Raw genomic sequence first — 17,197 nt, 5'->3', positions numbered from 1 at the left:
ATTAATTTTGATTTTGTTAATTAAGATTTTAATATAAAAAGGAAGTTACATCAAGGTTTGGATACAATCAAAGAACATTGCCACTGTTCATAGCAAGTCCATGGGAGAGTGGATAGAAGTTAATGGAAGGAGGAATAAACTGGTTCTCTGGGCGACAGACTGAAACACAATAGGGATTGGCACTGAATCACCAATCATTTACCAGATTTGTCCAAGAGACCAAGTAATACTTCCATGTTTGCAGATGAAATAAAACAACATATCGGAACAGTTCAAGTGTTCACACCGAGCCAGGAGGGTGTAATGTGGAACTACGAAAAGCTATTAGCAGAAAGTAGTATTGTTTAAAATGGTGAAATTGGGAAGTGTTTAATGAGGCATGGGTACTATAAAGTCACTGAAATTACAGGCAATTGGAAGGCACATGGTAGGTCATCTTTCCTGTCAGTCAAGGATATATTAGGTAACCATTCAGAATTAAGAGCTAGCTATGTAGGGTTTTAGAGAGAACACACCTGGAATACGTGCATAATTTTGCTCAAAGATGCACTTGTAATACAGTAAATGCAGAGACAATTCACCAGACTAGTTCTTGGGATAGCAATTCCGACATCTGACAAGACAGTAGGCTGGGCTATTTGAGGAATGGTGATCTCTCTGGAAATATAACACTCTTCAAGAATGCACAGAAGAATGTTTCCTGAGCTAGGAGTCTTGAGCAGGTCAGTCTTCAAAAGGGCAAGCTGTCAGAAAGTGAAGGGTAGCTAAACTTTGAGAGCCTGAAATTCATAACTCTGAACTAAAATCTGTTAGATTTTTGAATTAGTAGGAATAAAGATATGAGATTGGGACTGGAAAAAGAATAATGCTATGATCAGCAATTATCTTGTAAGTGGTAAAACAAGTCAGGGTGAAATTTGTTACGTACTCTGTAACTGGGTTAACAGACCAGCAGAAATGGACTGATACATTGGAGTCTGGTGGTACTGTAACTAACGGTGTTTATTAGTAAACTAAGCAATACAATGTCAAAAATGCCAATATAAAACAGGTTAGCAATGATAAATACAGAAGTGCAGGAATAAGAATCAAAACCAAGCTCTATCAAAGTCTAGGGGTAAATGAATTGTCATAAGAGAATATAGAGTTCAGTTAAGTTCATGCTGAGGTAGTTGTTGTTGTGTAGCAATGTTGGAGAGAGAGAGAGAGAGAGAGAGAGAGAGCGAGCGAGATGTGAGCAGCTGCAGCAGGCAAATCTTCCGTCGTCTTCTTGTTCCGTTGTACCGTTGGAGTCACACCGTTGGAGTCACCGATTATGACCCTTCCGTACCAGGCTAGACTGTTATTCAGTGATGGACTCATCACCCAGGCAAGGGCGGACACACACACAAGTCCCCACCGGTCTGCCTTCATCCACCGTGCTCCAGACCGATCCTCCAGGCCTCCACCTTCCTGTGGGTGCACAACACTCTTTCAGTGTCCACTGGTGTGTCTGTCTGTGTCTCCGCAAACCCATCTTTTATCTCCCCTTGATGCGGTATCAGCCATCCATCAACTCAATATGTCCATGTCCATCAAACTAGGCCACTCCCTGCTGTCTCAGCAAGAATGTTAACGAGCAAAGAAGTGTCCTTGTAGCAAAAGATTGTTTACCTTTCCATCAGTGAAGAAGCCATATTACATAAATCAGCCGTCTCTCTCTCTCTCTTATTTGTAGCAGATTCCTCTAACTCTGTTCTTCATCTCTCTCTCTCTCTCTCTCTCTCTCTCTCTCTCTCTCTCTCTCATTAGCAGCATAGTTTCTGGGGGGGGGGTGGTCAGCTCTGGACCCCATTTCCATCTGGTTTGTTCAGCACACTTAACAAATACCTTGATTCTATTTTGCTTTGGTATCAAATACTTTGCCTGTTCTACATGATAACCCAAAAGGCAAGTCTGAGGTGACAGCCAGGTGTAAAGTAATACTGTGGTTATTTCAGAAGGACAGTGCAAAGAGGGCATGATTCTTGCTTTTGTTGCAATGTTAAAACAATCCAATTTGATCAGCCCTGCCACATGTAGTATCTAAACAGAATTGACTGCCATAAAATGTCTTAGACAACTAGCACTGAGGAGAATTTATAACCATAAAAAGTGCACTTGGTATTTCTAAGGAGAGGGAGTATGGGTTTTAACACAATCCTGTTAGATTTAAAACTCATGTGGTTCAAACAAGTTATTGATATATTCAACTGAAGGGAGTTGCTTATATACAAGCACAGCTTTGGTTTGGTATCACTGCCAGTAATAATCCAAATTAACATTAGGAGCTTTGTGTTAAAATGGATAAGAATGTACAAGATAGGCTCTTTACATTGGGAACTGCATCTTTTGGGAAGTAGGAAACAGGGCATAAATGGAAATCAGTTACACTAATCCAGGACAAGTAACAGTTGTGGTAATGCCTAACAAGCATACTGTGCAATTGTTTGTACAATAATCTTGAAATTCATACTTAAAACAGGCAATGGAAGATTGGGCTTACCTGTTACTTTGCAGCTGTGTCCATCATTGTTCAGCAGATAATGAGGGTAGCAGCTGCAGCTGTAGGTTCCGTTCTTATTCAGACATATTTGACTGCAAGGTCTGCTTGTTAGTTCTTTACATTCATCAATATCAACACAGGTATGCAAGTCAGCCATGAGTTTAAATCCATTTGAACAGCCGCACATCTGCAATACAGCAATTAATTCTGGTTCAGGTCTACATATATAGCAAATTTCAAATTACCAGCAAGATAATTTCAGATTAAGTTGTTTCATTGTGGAAATTTAAGATAAATAATAATAATGGCTGCATTGTTCTTCAAAAGCGCTTCGAGGTGGGGTGGAAAATGAAAAAATTCAATTGAGTACACATGCAGGTGACAATGAAAGAGCGAGCCTAACTGATGATGTCATGTTCTTGAACATTTAGAGGAGTAGTCTTTTCTTCACTATCACTGAGTGGAATTTTTAAACATCTTTGTCATTAATTCACCACAAGATGAAAACTGTAAATAACTCGGAGAAACTGACAACTGTTGCTCTTCATACTGTTAGGGTTAATGTTAGGGTTAATTCGAGACTGCCATTACAGGTCAGGAGTGGCTCACGTAATATTAGGAGACCGGAATGCGAGGGAGGGGGGAAGCGAAACTGGGGATTCCGCTACACTGAAACTACTAGTGTCACGCGATTCAGTAAACAAAAGAAACAGGTAACTCGTGAGTGTATGGCATCGGGCCAATAAGATGGACACAAGTGCCCGATATTACCTAATATGTAGCGGGGGGTTGTGCTGGGGGGAAAAGGGGTACAAATAAGAGCAGATTGTAAGGGGAAGTCCGAACGCGCCTTCTCCAGCGACTCCGTGGATTTGCTGTGCCAGTTACGAATTCTGCAATAAACCCAAGTTTTGTAATATTCCGGTGCTGGTTGTCTCTCTTCCTAAACGAACACAGGGCAGAATTTCAAGCCCAACATTTGGTGACCCCGACGTGGGGAGGGAGAGACAACACAGGCTGGCGGGTCCGACAGCAGACAACTTGCGGCCGCAAGCTCGACTAAGGTCAGGAAGTGCCTGTTATATCGAAGACTTCCACTAGATAGTTAAATCACTGAGTTAGATCTTGTCTGCTGACGGATCCTCACCAACCCCAAATTACCCTGGGAGAGATCATTCCCGGTGCAGAATCGTGACTGGTAAGTACTAACTCTTATCTGTTTTTAGGAATATCCTCCGCCCGTGGAAAAGTCTTCTGAGTGAGGGTACCCGCCGCCCACGAAGGGCATAAAAGTCTCAGGAGTGAGGAGGAGAAAAGTGTCGCGGTACACCGTAGTACACAGGGATACTGACGGCGCCTACCTTAGACTGGTTGTTAAGAGGAGAAATCTCCCACGCGAAGGTCAGGTTTTGAAAGGCGACCGTCCCACATTTGATCCTCTCTGTGTACTAGGGAGCCATGGAGCACTTCAATTTCGAGTTACCAAAACTCAGACATTTGTGTGTTGAGTAACAGAGTATATGAGAGTTTTTAGAAATATGGTAAAATTGATAACTGTGCGAGTTCAATAATCTAACAGTGAGCAGCCGCAGGGTCGGACACCATCAAGGTAGGAGTGGAAGTGTTCCTCCGAGGCCCGGGGAAGCTCACCTGGAACGAAAAACGGTGGCATGGTCCATACCCTGTCACCGAGGTCTCCAACAGGGCATTAAAAGGTAAGAAGGGAGGGGGACAATAACTGGCATCATTTTCTCACTGCTCCAGATCCGCAAAAGGAAGCCAAATTAATCTAATTGAAACGATTGACGAAGAGGGCACGGGGAAGGATGAGTGGCTGGATGTTGGGGTGGATAAGTATCACCGCTCTCCTGGGACGTCTCGTTCAGGGAGCGCCGGACCCCTGTGGGGCCAGAGTGATATTAGACGCCGACCCAAAGAGGGATAAAGTTTTTCAATTTGACCTTTGTGATGTGATTGACTGCTGGGGAGGTTCAGAGGCCGGATGGAAAGGATACGAAGTCTACATGTGTCCCTTTGCGGCACTCGGACTAGGGTATCCACCCATCTTTCCCAATAAACGAACGGCGGGAGGGCAGTGGTGTGCCTCTTGGGATGATGTTTGGTGGGGAACGGGGCGGACCAGACGGAAAGCTGACTAAAAGCCTGATAGAACTCCGGGCATTGGCCAACGAGCTGAAAGAGCAATCTGGGGTAAACAACCCAGTGGTAGATTGGCTGAATAAGACCTTTGGTAAGTGGGGAGCGTTTCTGGGACAGTCGGCTCTAGGACTGTCTATTTCAATTGCTATCTTTATCACGTGTGGTTGTTGTTGCATACCCTGTATCAGGACCCTAGTCGTCCGAACTATAGATCGAGCCTTGACTGGAAAGAATGGACCTCCACCGGTGTACCAGGCACCCTTGTTCCCGGTGGAAGGGGAGGACACGGCCCTCCCAGAAAGCGGACGCGCTAAGGGAGGACACGGACTGAAATGGACCATGGCAAGGGGGGGATTGTGAATTTGTTCTTGAATAAGTTTTCTGAAATGTTGCATGCTACTTGTAAAAATTGCGGATGTTTAGGGAACCCTTACCCATATTTTGTGACCCTAGGTCGGACAAATCAGGATAAGCAAATAGGGAGGACACTCCAAAGAGTGCCGGGGGACGCTCACCTCCCTGCCTGATCCCGGCAGCCGCAGAAAAGCTTGTAAGGGATGTGGCCTCTGGGAGGCCAAGGGAGGGAGTGTTAGGGTTAATGTTAGGGTTAATTCGAGACTTCCATTACAGGTCAGGAGTGGCTCACGTAATATTAGGAGACCGGAATGCAAGGGAGGGGGGAAGCGAAACTGGGGATTCCGCTACACCGAAACTACTAGTGTCACGCGATTCAGTAAACAAAAGAAACAGGTAACTCGTGAGTGTATGGCATCGGGCCAATAAGATGGACACAAGTGCCCGATATTACCTAATATGTAGCGGGGGGTTGTGCTGGGGGGAAAAGGGGTATAAATAAGAGCAGATTGTAAGGGGAAGTCGGAACGCGCCTTCTCCAGCGACTCCGTGGATTTGCTGTGCCAGTTACGAATTCTGCAATAAACCCAAGTTTTGTAATATTCCGGTGCTGGTTGTCTCTCTTCCTAAACAAACACAGGGCAGAATTTCAAGCCCAACAATACATAGATGCCGCCCTTTTCCCCTTCTTTCCTCCCTTCAGATCTGACAATAGCCACTAATTTAGGAGAAGGGGGTAGGTTTCCTCATTATTTCACAATTGCATTCAGTACATATTCAAAACTCAGCAATGTACTTCTGTCCTTTGGGCCAAAAAGCATGAGAAACTGGCATTTGTATGTCCAGGATAAAAAAGTGCTGAAAGGATACTACTCCATTACTGAACTTCATGGAGTGGCCTACAGTAAAGAAAGAAATCCTGCCTCCCATTTTACAGCTGCCCAAACTAGACAAGGATTAGAATTCATATTTATTGAGAAGGAAGTCATTTCCAGGTTGGAGATCAAAGTAGAAACTCTTTTTAGTGCATCGAGTTTAGAGTTAATACTAGATCATAAATTAATTTAAAATGTTATTTTACGGGCTGGATAGATTCCTACTTCCAGCAAGCTGGCAGCACAACTGGTTGCAGCGGCTTCTACTGTTGTACTCACATGTATGTCTAATGATTGCAAGAACCTGTTCTGCATTAAGAACACAAAATACTGCAGGTCTACACCATCAGTGAGTTGCTCACTGGCGGAGATAATGAAGGAGCTGTACAACAAGCAGCTGCCTGAGTCGATGGAGGCTCACAGTCTAAAGTAAGTGGCCATCATGGTTGCAAGACCTCTTTGGACATTGTTAATCTGGGATGCTGCAAGTTTAATTTGCTGATTTATTGGACATGAGCAGGGGTGGATGAAGAAGGCCTAGTCCTCGGCTGTAGCAAGGACAAGGCCTGAAGCCATGGTGTCACCTGTTTGCCGCCTGATGCACCATCAATAACTCACGCCGAGACTTAGGTAGTGAGATATCGGCTTTTATTGACTGAAGAACAACACTACATCCTGGGGAAAATGAGGGAGAGCAGCAGGCCACAGTCGCCTTTATACAGGGGTCTGTGGGAGGAGCCACAGGGGTAGTCAGCAGGGTCTTGGGAGGAGCCACAGGAGCAGTCAGACAGGTATATCTAGTTCACCACACCGCCACATGGAGTGAGGAAATGAAGCTGAAACACTTCACCAAGGGTGGCGTGGCACGGTGCCCAGAACAGAGTCGGAGCTGCCTTCACAGGGTTTCACTCGCAGAAGACAAGCTCTGTTGTGGCCGACTGCAGATTTTTTAGTGGCACTCGGTGGAGTTGGGACTCAAGCTGCAGGGTCACTTGCTTTTCAGCCACTGGAGGTGAGGCGCCTGAGCCATCACTATGGTGTGCGGGGGCATAGCACAGTTGTAGCAACTGAAGATTGAAAATGGACTGACGGGTCTGGACTATACACAGTTATATTTGTCTGGTTCTGTTTTGTATGTGTAAAGACTGGGCCTCAAAGCCATGGTGTTGCCTAGATGTCTTTGGAGGCCAGTCGACAGATGATATCGGTGGTCGGAGGGTGTCTGGAGTATATATATATTCTGGCATATTCTGCATTGTTGCAGTTGGGTGGGGGAGGTGGGCCTTGGGACTGTGATTGTGATCTGTTGTGTGCTTACAGTGTCTTTGCACCTTGACCCCGTAGTAACGCTGTATCATTTGGAAGTATTCATATATAGTTAAATGACAATTAAACTTGAATTGAATTGAACTCATTTTTTCACATAACTGGGGCAAGCACCTTCTAGTGTACCGAAAAACCTGGATGTGCTTGAAGGACACAAGAGAAGGCTATTTGCTACTTTTTCCCAATCTGCTCAAAACAGACTCAAGCAAAAGTCACTGGTTGAATCCAACTACTGACCATTAGCTGGAGTTGTGAAAAGTCAGGTAAGAAATATGAGTTCAGGTAGGAACTTCCCAGAATGATCAATGTCAATCCAAATTATAATACAACTAGCAAGTTTGTGCCTGTCTCCATATTTTGGCAAATACTTACGGGCTCCTTTGGTGTCCTGTAACATACATTGATACAGTTTATGCATTCTTGTGAATTACAATTTCCACCTTCATCAGAAGCATCTGGACAATCAGGCTTTCCATTGCAGACCAAATTCATATTGATACACTCTGATGTAGCACATTGGAATTCAAAACTTTTGCACTGTCTTGATTGGCCTTTTGACAGGGAGCAAGAGGAAAGAAAATTGGAGGTTAAGCATAATTGCTAACTAGTAAAAGTAAACTGCTCTAGATTAGCAAACCTACGTGGGTCACGACTCACATGTCATCTCATCGCTGCCATCCTTGCAGTCTCTTAGCCCATCACAATGCCAGAAGTCAGGAATACATTGAGAGTTGTGGCATCGCCACTGAAATTCCTTGCATGGCTTCTTTGAAAGTTTGCAGTTCTGTAAAGAGGAATGGCTTCAGCAATTTTATATTTTAAGTTTTTATTTTATTTATATTATTTAGAGATATTTTTCCTTATTTATTTTATTTAAAGATTCAGAGAAATGCCCTTTCAGCGAAACAAACCGCACCACCCAGCAACCCATATATTTAACCCTAGCCTCATTGCAGGATAATATACAATGACCAATTAACCTACTAATTGTTATGGCTTTGGATCGTGGGAAGAAACCAGAGCAGCTGGAAGAAGACCACACATTCACAGGGAGGATGTAGAAACTCCTTATAAAGGGCGCTGAATTTGAACTCTGAACTCCAACACACTGAGTTGTAAGCATCACATTAAATATTACATCACCGTGGACCCATTGGGAGTATTAGGAGTATACTTATAGTATTAACAAATGTTAATTTGTTAAAAGAAAGTTAATATTCAAAGGCTATTTCCAATAGATACCCTGCATCAGGACTGAGGGAGGGAACTAGGAAAGATTGCCCTTTATAACAATACATGGCATGGTGGGTAAAGGCTAATAGGTCATAGGTGGAACCAGATGGCTATAGTCTGATGAAGAACATCAGAACGTAAGAAATAGGAGCAGGAGTCGGCCATCTGGCCCGTCAAGACTGCTCCGCCATTCAATAAGACCATGGCTGATCTGATCATGGACTCATCTCCACCGACCTATTTTCTCCCCATAACACTTAATTCCCCTACTGTGCAAAAATCTATCCAATCTTGTCTTAACTATATTTACTGAGGTAGCCTCCAGTGCTTCATTGCGCAGAGAATTCCACAGATTCACCACTCTCTGGGAAAAGCAGTTCCTCCTCATCTCTATCCTAAGTCTACTTCGCTGAATCTTGAGGTTATATCCCTTAGCTCTAATCTCACTTATCAGTGGAAACAACTTTCCTGCCTCTATCTTATCTATCCCTTTCATAATTTTATATGTTTCTATAAGATCTCCTCTCACTCTGAATTCTAGCGAGTACAGTCAACCTCTCCTTACAGAAGCCAGGTTTTATAGTGAGGGCAGGGAGATAGAGACCAATAAAATGGTGGATAAGTAAACATTGGGCGGGTGGGGTGCACTAATGGAGTGGGTTATGCAGAACTAGAAAATTCAGTATTTTCACAACTAGGTTGCAAGTGATCAAAGTGGAATGAGACATTTTTACAATTTGCATTTGGTCTCTATAGAAGGCAGAGGGCAGGCGGATGAGAGTTGAAAATTCTGTAGATTCAACATGACATACAACCAGATGCCTATAATTGCACCCATGCTGTCTGCAAGCACCAAGTCCATACTTTATCTGACCACTGAACAGGGAAACCATGTTGTGCGCACAGAATGCAGTAGACCATGTTGGAATAGGTGCATCTGCCTCACCTGGAACGGAAGTTTGAATTCATGGATATTTCTGTTTCAAGGTTTGGGTTAAGGGGAAGCAAAGCAACAGTGGAACAGTTGGAAAAATGCCAGGGCAGTCATCAGAGTAGATGCAAGGTAAATGGTTGAAATCTGTGAGTGGGCTTCATAAAATAATAAAGGTGAAGCCAGACTTCTGGAATCAGGGAACAATCGCTTGAGCAGAAAGCCTCACCCTGACAGCATACGTACTCCTGTGCAGGCCACAGAGACCTTCTTCCTGACAGCGTACGTACTCCTGTGCAGGTCACAGGGATCCTCATCTTGACAGCGTACGTACTCCTGTGCGGGTCACGGGGATCCTCATGCTGACAGTGTACGTACTCCTGTGCGGGTCACAGGGATCCTCATCCTGACAGCGTACATACTCCTGTGCAGGTCACAGAGACCTTCTTCCTGACAGCGTACGTACTCCTGTGCGGGTCACGGGGATCCTCATCCTGACAGCGTACGTACTCCTGTGCGGGTCACGGGGATCCTCATCCTGACAGCGTACGTACTCCTGTGCGGGTCACAGAGATCTTCATCCTGACAGCGTACGTACTCCTGTGCGGGTCACGGGGATCCTCATCTTGACAGCGTACGTACTCCTGTGCGGGTCACGGGGATCCTCATGCTGACAGTGTACGTACTCCTGTGCGGGTCACAGGGATCCTCATCCTGACAGCGTACGTACTCCTGTGCAGGTCACAGAGACCTTCTTCCTGACAGCGTACGTACTCCTGTGCAGGTCACAGGGATCCTCATCCTGACAGCGTACGTACTCCTGTGCAGGTCACAGGGATCCTCATCCTGACAGCGTACGTACTCCTGTGCAGGTCACAGGGATCCTCATCCTGACAGCGTACGTATTCTTGTGCGGGTCATGGGGATCCTCATCCTGACAGCGTACGTATTCTTGTGCGGGTCATGGGGATCCTCATCTTGACAGCGTATGTACTCCTGTGCGGGTCACAGGGATCCTCATCCTGACAGCGTACGTACTCCTGTGCAGGTCACGGGGATGCTCATCCTGACAGCGTACGTACTCCTGTGCGGGTCACGGGGATCCTCATCCTGACAGCGTACGTACTCCTGTGCGGGTCACGGGGATCCTCATCCTGACAGCGTACGTACTCCTGTGCGGGTCACGGGGATCCTCATCCTGACAGCGTACGTACTCCTGTGCGGGTCACGGGGATCCTCATCCTGACAGCGTACGTACTCCTGTGCGGGTCACAGGGATCCTCATCCTGACAGCGTACGTACTCCTGTGCGGGTCACGGGGATCCTCATCCTGACAGTGTACGTACTCCTGTGCGGGTCACGGGGATCCTCATCCTGACTGCGTACGTACTCCTGTGCGGGTCACGGGGATCCTCATCCTGACAGCGTACGTACTCCTGTGCGGGTCACAGAGATCTTCATCCTGACAGCGTACGTACTCCTGTGCGGGTCACAGAGATCTTCATCCTGACAGCGTACGTACTCCTGTGCAGGTCACGGGGATGCTCATCCTGACAGCACACGTACTCCTGTGCCGGTCACGGGGATGCTCATCCTGACAGCGTACGTACTCCTGTGCGGGTCACGGGGATCCTCATCCTGACAGCCTACGTACTCCTGTGCGGGTCACGGGGATCCTCATGCTGACGGAGTACGTACTCCTGTGCGGGTCACAGGGATCCTCATCCTGACAGCGTACGTACTCCTGTGCGGGTCACGGGGATCCTCATCCTGACAGCGTACGTACTCCTGTGTGGGTCACAGGGATCCTCATCCTGACAGCGTACGTACTCCTGTGCGGGTCACAGGGATCCTCATCCTGACAGCGTACGTACTCCTGTGCGGGTCACGGGGATCCTCATCCTGACAGCATACGCACTCCTGTGCGGGTCACGGGGATCCTCATCCTGACAGCATACGTACTCCTGTGCGGGTCACGGGGATCCTCATCCTGACAGCGTACGTACTCCTGTGCGCGTCACAGAGATTCTCATCCTGACAGCGTACGCACTCCTGTGCAGGTCACGGGGATCCTCATCCTGACAGCGTGCTCCTCTCCCGCACCCCTCACTCTCTTCCTTCCACGGCCTTCGGTCTCTTTCACCAGTCAACTTCCCAGCTCTTTGCCTCATCCCTCCCCCTCCAAGTTTCGCCTATCGCCTGGTGTTTCTCTCTCCCCTCCCCCCACTTTCAAATCTGCTCCTCAGCTTTTTTTCTCCCATCCTGCCGAAGGGTTTCAACCTGAAACGTCGACCGTACTTTTTTCCACAGATGCTGCCTGCCCTGCTGAGTTGCTCCAGCATTTGTGTGTGTTGCTTGGATTTCGAGCAATTGCAGATTCTCTCTTGTTTGTGATTAGATTCAGTGTCTGTTTTGCAGATCACTTTTGCTCTGTCTACAATTACCAATTACCACAGGGCTCTTGGTTGCATGTCAGTTTAACTTCTTCCCATTCCCAATGATCTCTCTGTTTTCTCCATTGCTACAGAGAAGCCAAACGCATCTCCTTTTCCTTAGGTAGCTTACAGTTCAGAAATACAAATCCAACCTTTAGGTAATTCATTTATCTTACCCTCCGCTTGATGGACAATTGACCGTATTTCATATTTTTGTTTATCTGTCCCAGCTGCTTCATCCCCCTGCCCATCATCTACCAGCTTCTATCCCATCACCCCTTATTTACTGTTATATGTTGCTAATCTTTGTTCTTTCCTCCCAGTTTTTTTTGTAATTCAAATTTTTATTATTATTTATTCTTATTTTACAATGCAGCACAGCATATCATAGAGCAGACACAGTACAGCATATTTACACAGCCATCCCATGACAGGAAAACATAAAACTAAGAAACAGAAAAAAACTTCTGATTTAAATTTAAATTAACATACAACCAAAATTGATCCCACGCGTCTTGCACTTTTCCCTCACTGTTAAGTCTTCCCAAAGTTCTGATGCAGGGTCTGATCCAAAATATTAACTACATGCCTTTGCTCACAAATGCTGCTTGAACAAAGTGTTCATTCACTGTTTTAGTTTATATTATTCAGCAAATTTGACTATCTATATTTGCACAATGTAATTGAAGCCATTACTGACATGCTTTTGTATAGCAAATAATTTTGTGATTGAAGATTAATTAGAGTATGCAATGTTTAAACTAAATTAGCTTATGGTAATAAAGAGTAGAAAGTGTATCAGCTTCTTTAGAGCACAGATTTGGGTCTTCGAACCTACATAGAAGATTATTAATTTGTGCTTTAGAGTTGGAGCGTTGGCTCATGAAAGCCATCCACCAAATGATGTTGGGTAGTCCTAGCTAAGTAATGTGCTGAACTTATTTATGAAGCAGTGAATGCTAGTCGGTCTATTCCTTGGAAGATCACTGGATCTAACCCTGAACTAGCTTGGTAATCAAAACCTCTGTTAGCTGCTGAAGTTTCTTGGCTGCCTCCATTTTGGAAAACTTATGGAAACACCAAATTCTGATCGTTTCTCTTCCCTCAAAATGACTGGGATATTTTGCATGAGTTACTGTAGCAGTTAATTTTACCAAATGTACCTGTTCATCCATTCCATCACCACAGTCTACATAGTCATCACACCACCACTCATTTACTATGCATTCCTTGCTGACAGGACACATAATTTCTCCAGGTTGGCATGGAACCTTCTTGGATTTGATACAGTTGTGCTCATCTGATTTATCCCTGCAGTCGTATTTCAAATCACAGTGGAAAGCCAGAGAAATACATTGCCCATCGTCACAGACGAAGTCATCACTACCACACTCTGCATGGAAAGGAAACAATAACAAGTCATTAGCATCAATGGCCAGAAGAAAGCATTTGCAAAGGAAGTCCATGTCTAGCAGCTTATCCAGAGTCAAATGAACCACAGTATTCTGCAATAACATTGTTAACAGATATGTGTTAGTGTAAGGTAAACAAAGGTACATGATTTACAAAATAGCCAGGGGAAAAAAGATGCAATCAAAATCTGAAGGCATGGACAGCTTCAGGGATGGTGAACATTTTTGGGAGTTTGTGCCTAAACTGGTGATAATCTAGAAAATTTTCTCACATTCAATAAATGTTAACTTGCAGGTTGAGTCACTGGTGAGGAAGGCAATTGCAATGTTAATGTTCATTATGAGAGGACTAGAATATAAAGGCAAGGATGTAATATTGAGGCTTTATAAGGCATTGGTCAAACAGCACATGGACTATTGCTAGCAGTTGCAGACCCCATATCTAAAAAAGACGTGCTAGCATTGGAGAGGGTCCCAAGAAGGTTCACAAGAATTATCCCAGCAATGAAGGGGTTAATGTATTCAGAGCATTTGTTGGTGTATCTGACATTCTGAACAAGCTGGAAGGGGTAAACACAATTATCAATAAATTTAGACAACAATTGTTATTATATATATATATATATATACATACACACATATAAAATAAAACTAAACTACACAGTATTTACATTATTATCACTGAATATCCAGTATTCAATCACAAACGACAGAAAAAAATTAGCAGAGCGAAGTCAATGCCAACTGGCCCAGCTGCTTACAATGCATATGTACACCATTTCTGTGATGATTTCAAAACTGCTTTTGGGTTGTAAGGAAATGTATTCTCTACTTAATTTGGCATTAAAGATAATCATTAGATATCTTGTTATTATAGGTGGGGTTTAATCAAGGGGCAGCACTGTCATCTTAGGCAAGTGTGCCATAGATTCACCACCCCTTTTGAAATTGTCAGCTTGCCTTTGAAATTCTATTCTTTGGTTAACAGTCAAATATTAACATTTGTCAACCAATTACTTGTGCTTGATCCCCATCCTTAGATGTTTCAGTTCATGGATATTCGAGAACAGGGTCAAAGGTACAAGTGAACAAGTATTTGCATAATACCATTTGCACAATTGTAGTAGAATTGTATATAGTATCATTTCCACCGCCTCATGTTGGGTCAGGGTTGTTACTGGCTTGACGGGAAGGTCACTTGCCAGTTATTCCATGTCTAATTGGAATAGTAAGTATAGCCAGCCTTCCAGTTAAAGTGGGAACAAAAACAAACTTTCCTGGAATTAGACCAGTTAAGCTTGTGCAATAATATTAGAAAAAAGCAGTCTCTGTAAAGATGAAAAAGCAGTTTCAGCCAGGATTTACAAAGCAGACAAGTCAAGAAACTGAACCGGGAAGAGCTAAGTGGGCCAAGCAAAAGGATTCTGGTCCAGAAAGAGATTGAAAAGCAGTGTAGGCTGATAATTGAATCTAGAAGAGTATTTATAGTAGAGCAGAGAGGCCATGAATTAACACCACACTAGCTGACTAGATTAGGGGAAATCAAGGGATATATTTGATATGATATGAGTTTGATAATAACCAGGAAGAATATTTCTCCCTATAGGGTTCAAAGGAGCAATTTGTGTATGGAGACAGCAGTTGCACTAATTTGGTTAGATAACTGAAATAACCAAGTGCCTTTTGGAGGACAGGGCAGTGCATTAAATATAGTTGACATGGCTTTTCCTTCATTCTCACTTCAATCACAGGTCCAATAAGATTAGAGTACATGGAATCCAAGGCAAATTACATTCAAATTTGTCTTTGTAAAGGAGACAGAGGATAATGCTTTTGTTTTGCAAATCTGATAAACCACAGGGATCAGTGTTGGAACTCGTATTGTTTGTTATATACTGATGCACCATCAATAACCTTGAGACGTGAGTTAAGGTAGGCTTTTATTGGCTGGAAGAAAGCACAAGCAGCAAGTGACCATCACACAACATCCTGGAGACTGAGGAAGGGTCTGTGTCTCCAATCGCCTGTGGGAGGAGCCACAGGAGCAGTCAGCGGGGGGGGGGGGGGGGGGGGGGGCGGCGTGTCCGGACAGGTATATGTAGTTCACCACATATACCAAGTTTGCAGCAGACAGGATACTATTGTGGATAGCAAGGAGGATCGTATTGAGATACAGAAAATACTAAACAGCTGAAGAGCTGGAGTAATGGCAGACTGAGATTAATCTCCTGAAACACTTTGCTTTGCACATGTTGGGACTAGCTAGGATATGAATACGGGAAATTAAAACCTGAGAGAATTGTGAGGTACAGAGGAATCCCAAAATCCAGCTGTTGACCCTCAAAGGTAGCAACACAGGTGGATAGAGTGATAAAGGCAACATATGGGAACCTTATCTTCATTGACCATTGCAGGGATGTTATGCTACATCTTTGTAAGATTGGTTAGGCCACATCCAGAGTGCTACATAAGGACAAGATTGTGGTAGATTCACCAGGATGTTGCCTGGAATGAGTTTTTTTGCCATGGAGCAGCAGGCTAAAAGGAACTGCAATTTAACAGGAGGTAGGTAAAATTGAGGGAGATTGTACATGGCAATAATTCCCCCAACAAGCTACTACCCATTCCCCCATAGTGCTTTCCAAAACAAGATGGCACAAAGAGAGTATTTAGTGGGACTCTCCAGAGGCACTGAAATGAGATGCCGCCATACCAAACTGTTTATCTGCCGATGAACACCAGGACCATACCCCTCCTATTCAGGTACCTATCCAAACTTCACTTAAGTGTTGCAGTTGAACCCACATTTATCACTTCCAGTTGCAGTTCATTTCACACTCTCACCACTCACTGATTGAAGTTCTTCCTCATGATTTCACCTTTCACCCTTAACCAATGACCTCCAGTTCTAGTCTCACTCACCTCAGTAGAAAAATTCTGATTGCACTTTCCCTATCTATAACTCTGTCCAAAAGTTTTAGAGCAAACGCAATGGAGGACCTGAGAATGGAATAGAGTATTTACAGGAGTCAGGGCAGAACAAAGCAGTCAGTGTAACGGTGGGAGCTGGCAGGCTTGTAATGGATGTTAGTAGCTAGTCCTCAAGATATGACAGATCCAGAAAAAGAAGATAAGAGTTAGATTGAACATGCAAAAGTAGAGTGGAAATTGGTAGGAAAGTAATGCAATTTTCAGATTCTGCAGCACCAATGCAGTGATCAATGTATTGGAAAAAGTGTCAGGGAGCTGGCCAGGATAAGACTGAACCAAAGACTGTGCCAGACACACAAAAAGACAGGCATAGCCAGCCCCGTGTGAATGCCTATAGCTGGGAGAAGCAAGAGGAGTTGAAGGAAAATGTGAAATGCCCATGCAGGTGAATGGAATGGAACGGGATGGGTTTCTAGTCCAGGAAGATGCTTCTCAGATCACTAACTGACCATTTAAAATAATTTACGGGCTGATTCCAGAGACACCCTGGTTTTCCACTTCCCCATCCCCAAATTCCTTGCAGCCCAACAAGCTTAGATAGATAGATAGATAGATAGATAGATACTTTATTCATCCCCATGGGGAAATTCAACATTTTTTTCCAATGTCCCATACACTTGTTGTAGCAAAAAAAAACTCATTACATACAATACTTAACTCAGTAATAATATGATATGCATCTAAATCACTAACTCAAAAAGTTAAAAAAAGTTCTTAAGTCCTGGCAGTTGAATTGTAAAGCCTAATGGCATTGGGGAGTATTGACCTCTTCATCCTGTCTGAGGAGCTTCTCATTTTTATCCCAGTCCCACAAAGGGTCTTTGAATTTAAACATTAACAGTTTCTCCTGTAGATGTGACCTGCCCTGCAGAGTAATTCCAACATTGTTTAGTTCTATGATAGTGGGTTCTTACTGGCTGGTATAGATATAGTGGGCTGAAAGGCTTTCTGTGTGC

The 17,197-nt window shown here is 44.2% G+C and overlaps 1 protein-coding gene across 1 annotated transcript in view; it reads right to left on the bottom strand.

Moving 5' to 3' along the window:
- The window catches only part of LOC140720763 (uncharacterized), a 106,141-nt gene that overhangs the window by 20,432 nt on the left and 68,512 nt on the right, over positions 1 to 17,197 (bottom strand). The window contains exons 5-8 of the mRNA XM_073035599.1: positions 13,002 to 13,231; positions 7,897 to 8,023; positions 7,612 to 7,790; positions 2,525 to 2,711 (exon numbers count right to left, since the gene is read on the bottom strand). Coding sequence (XP_072891700.1) covers positions 2,525 to 2,711; positions 7,612 to 7,790; positions 7,897 to 8,023; positions 13,002 to 13,231 — 723 coding nt within the window. The remainder of the gene's footprint in view (positions 1 to 2,524; positions 2,712 to 7,611; positions 7,791 to 7,896; positions 8,024 to 13,001; positions 13,232 to 17,197) is intronic.

This window comes from Hemitrygon akajei, chromosome 2, assembly GCF_048418815.1.
Source record: "Hemitrygon akajei chromosome 2, sHemAka1.3, whole genome shotgun sequence".
Classification (NCBI taxonomy): Eukaryota; Metazoa; Chordata; class Chondrichthyes; order Myliobatiformes; family Dasyatidae; genus Hemitrygon; species Hemitrygon akajei.
Note: the sequence above shows the minus strand (reverse complement) of the source record. Positions and strands in the feature narration are given on the sequence as shown.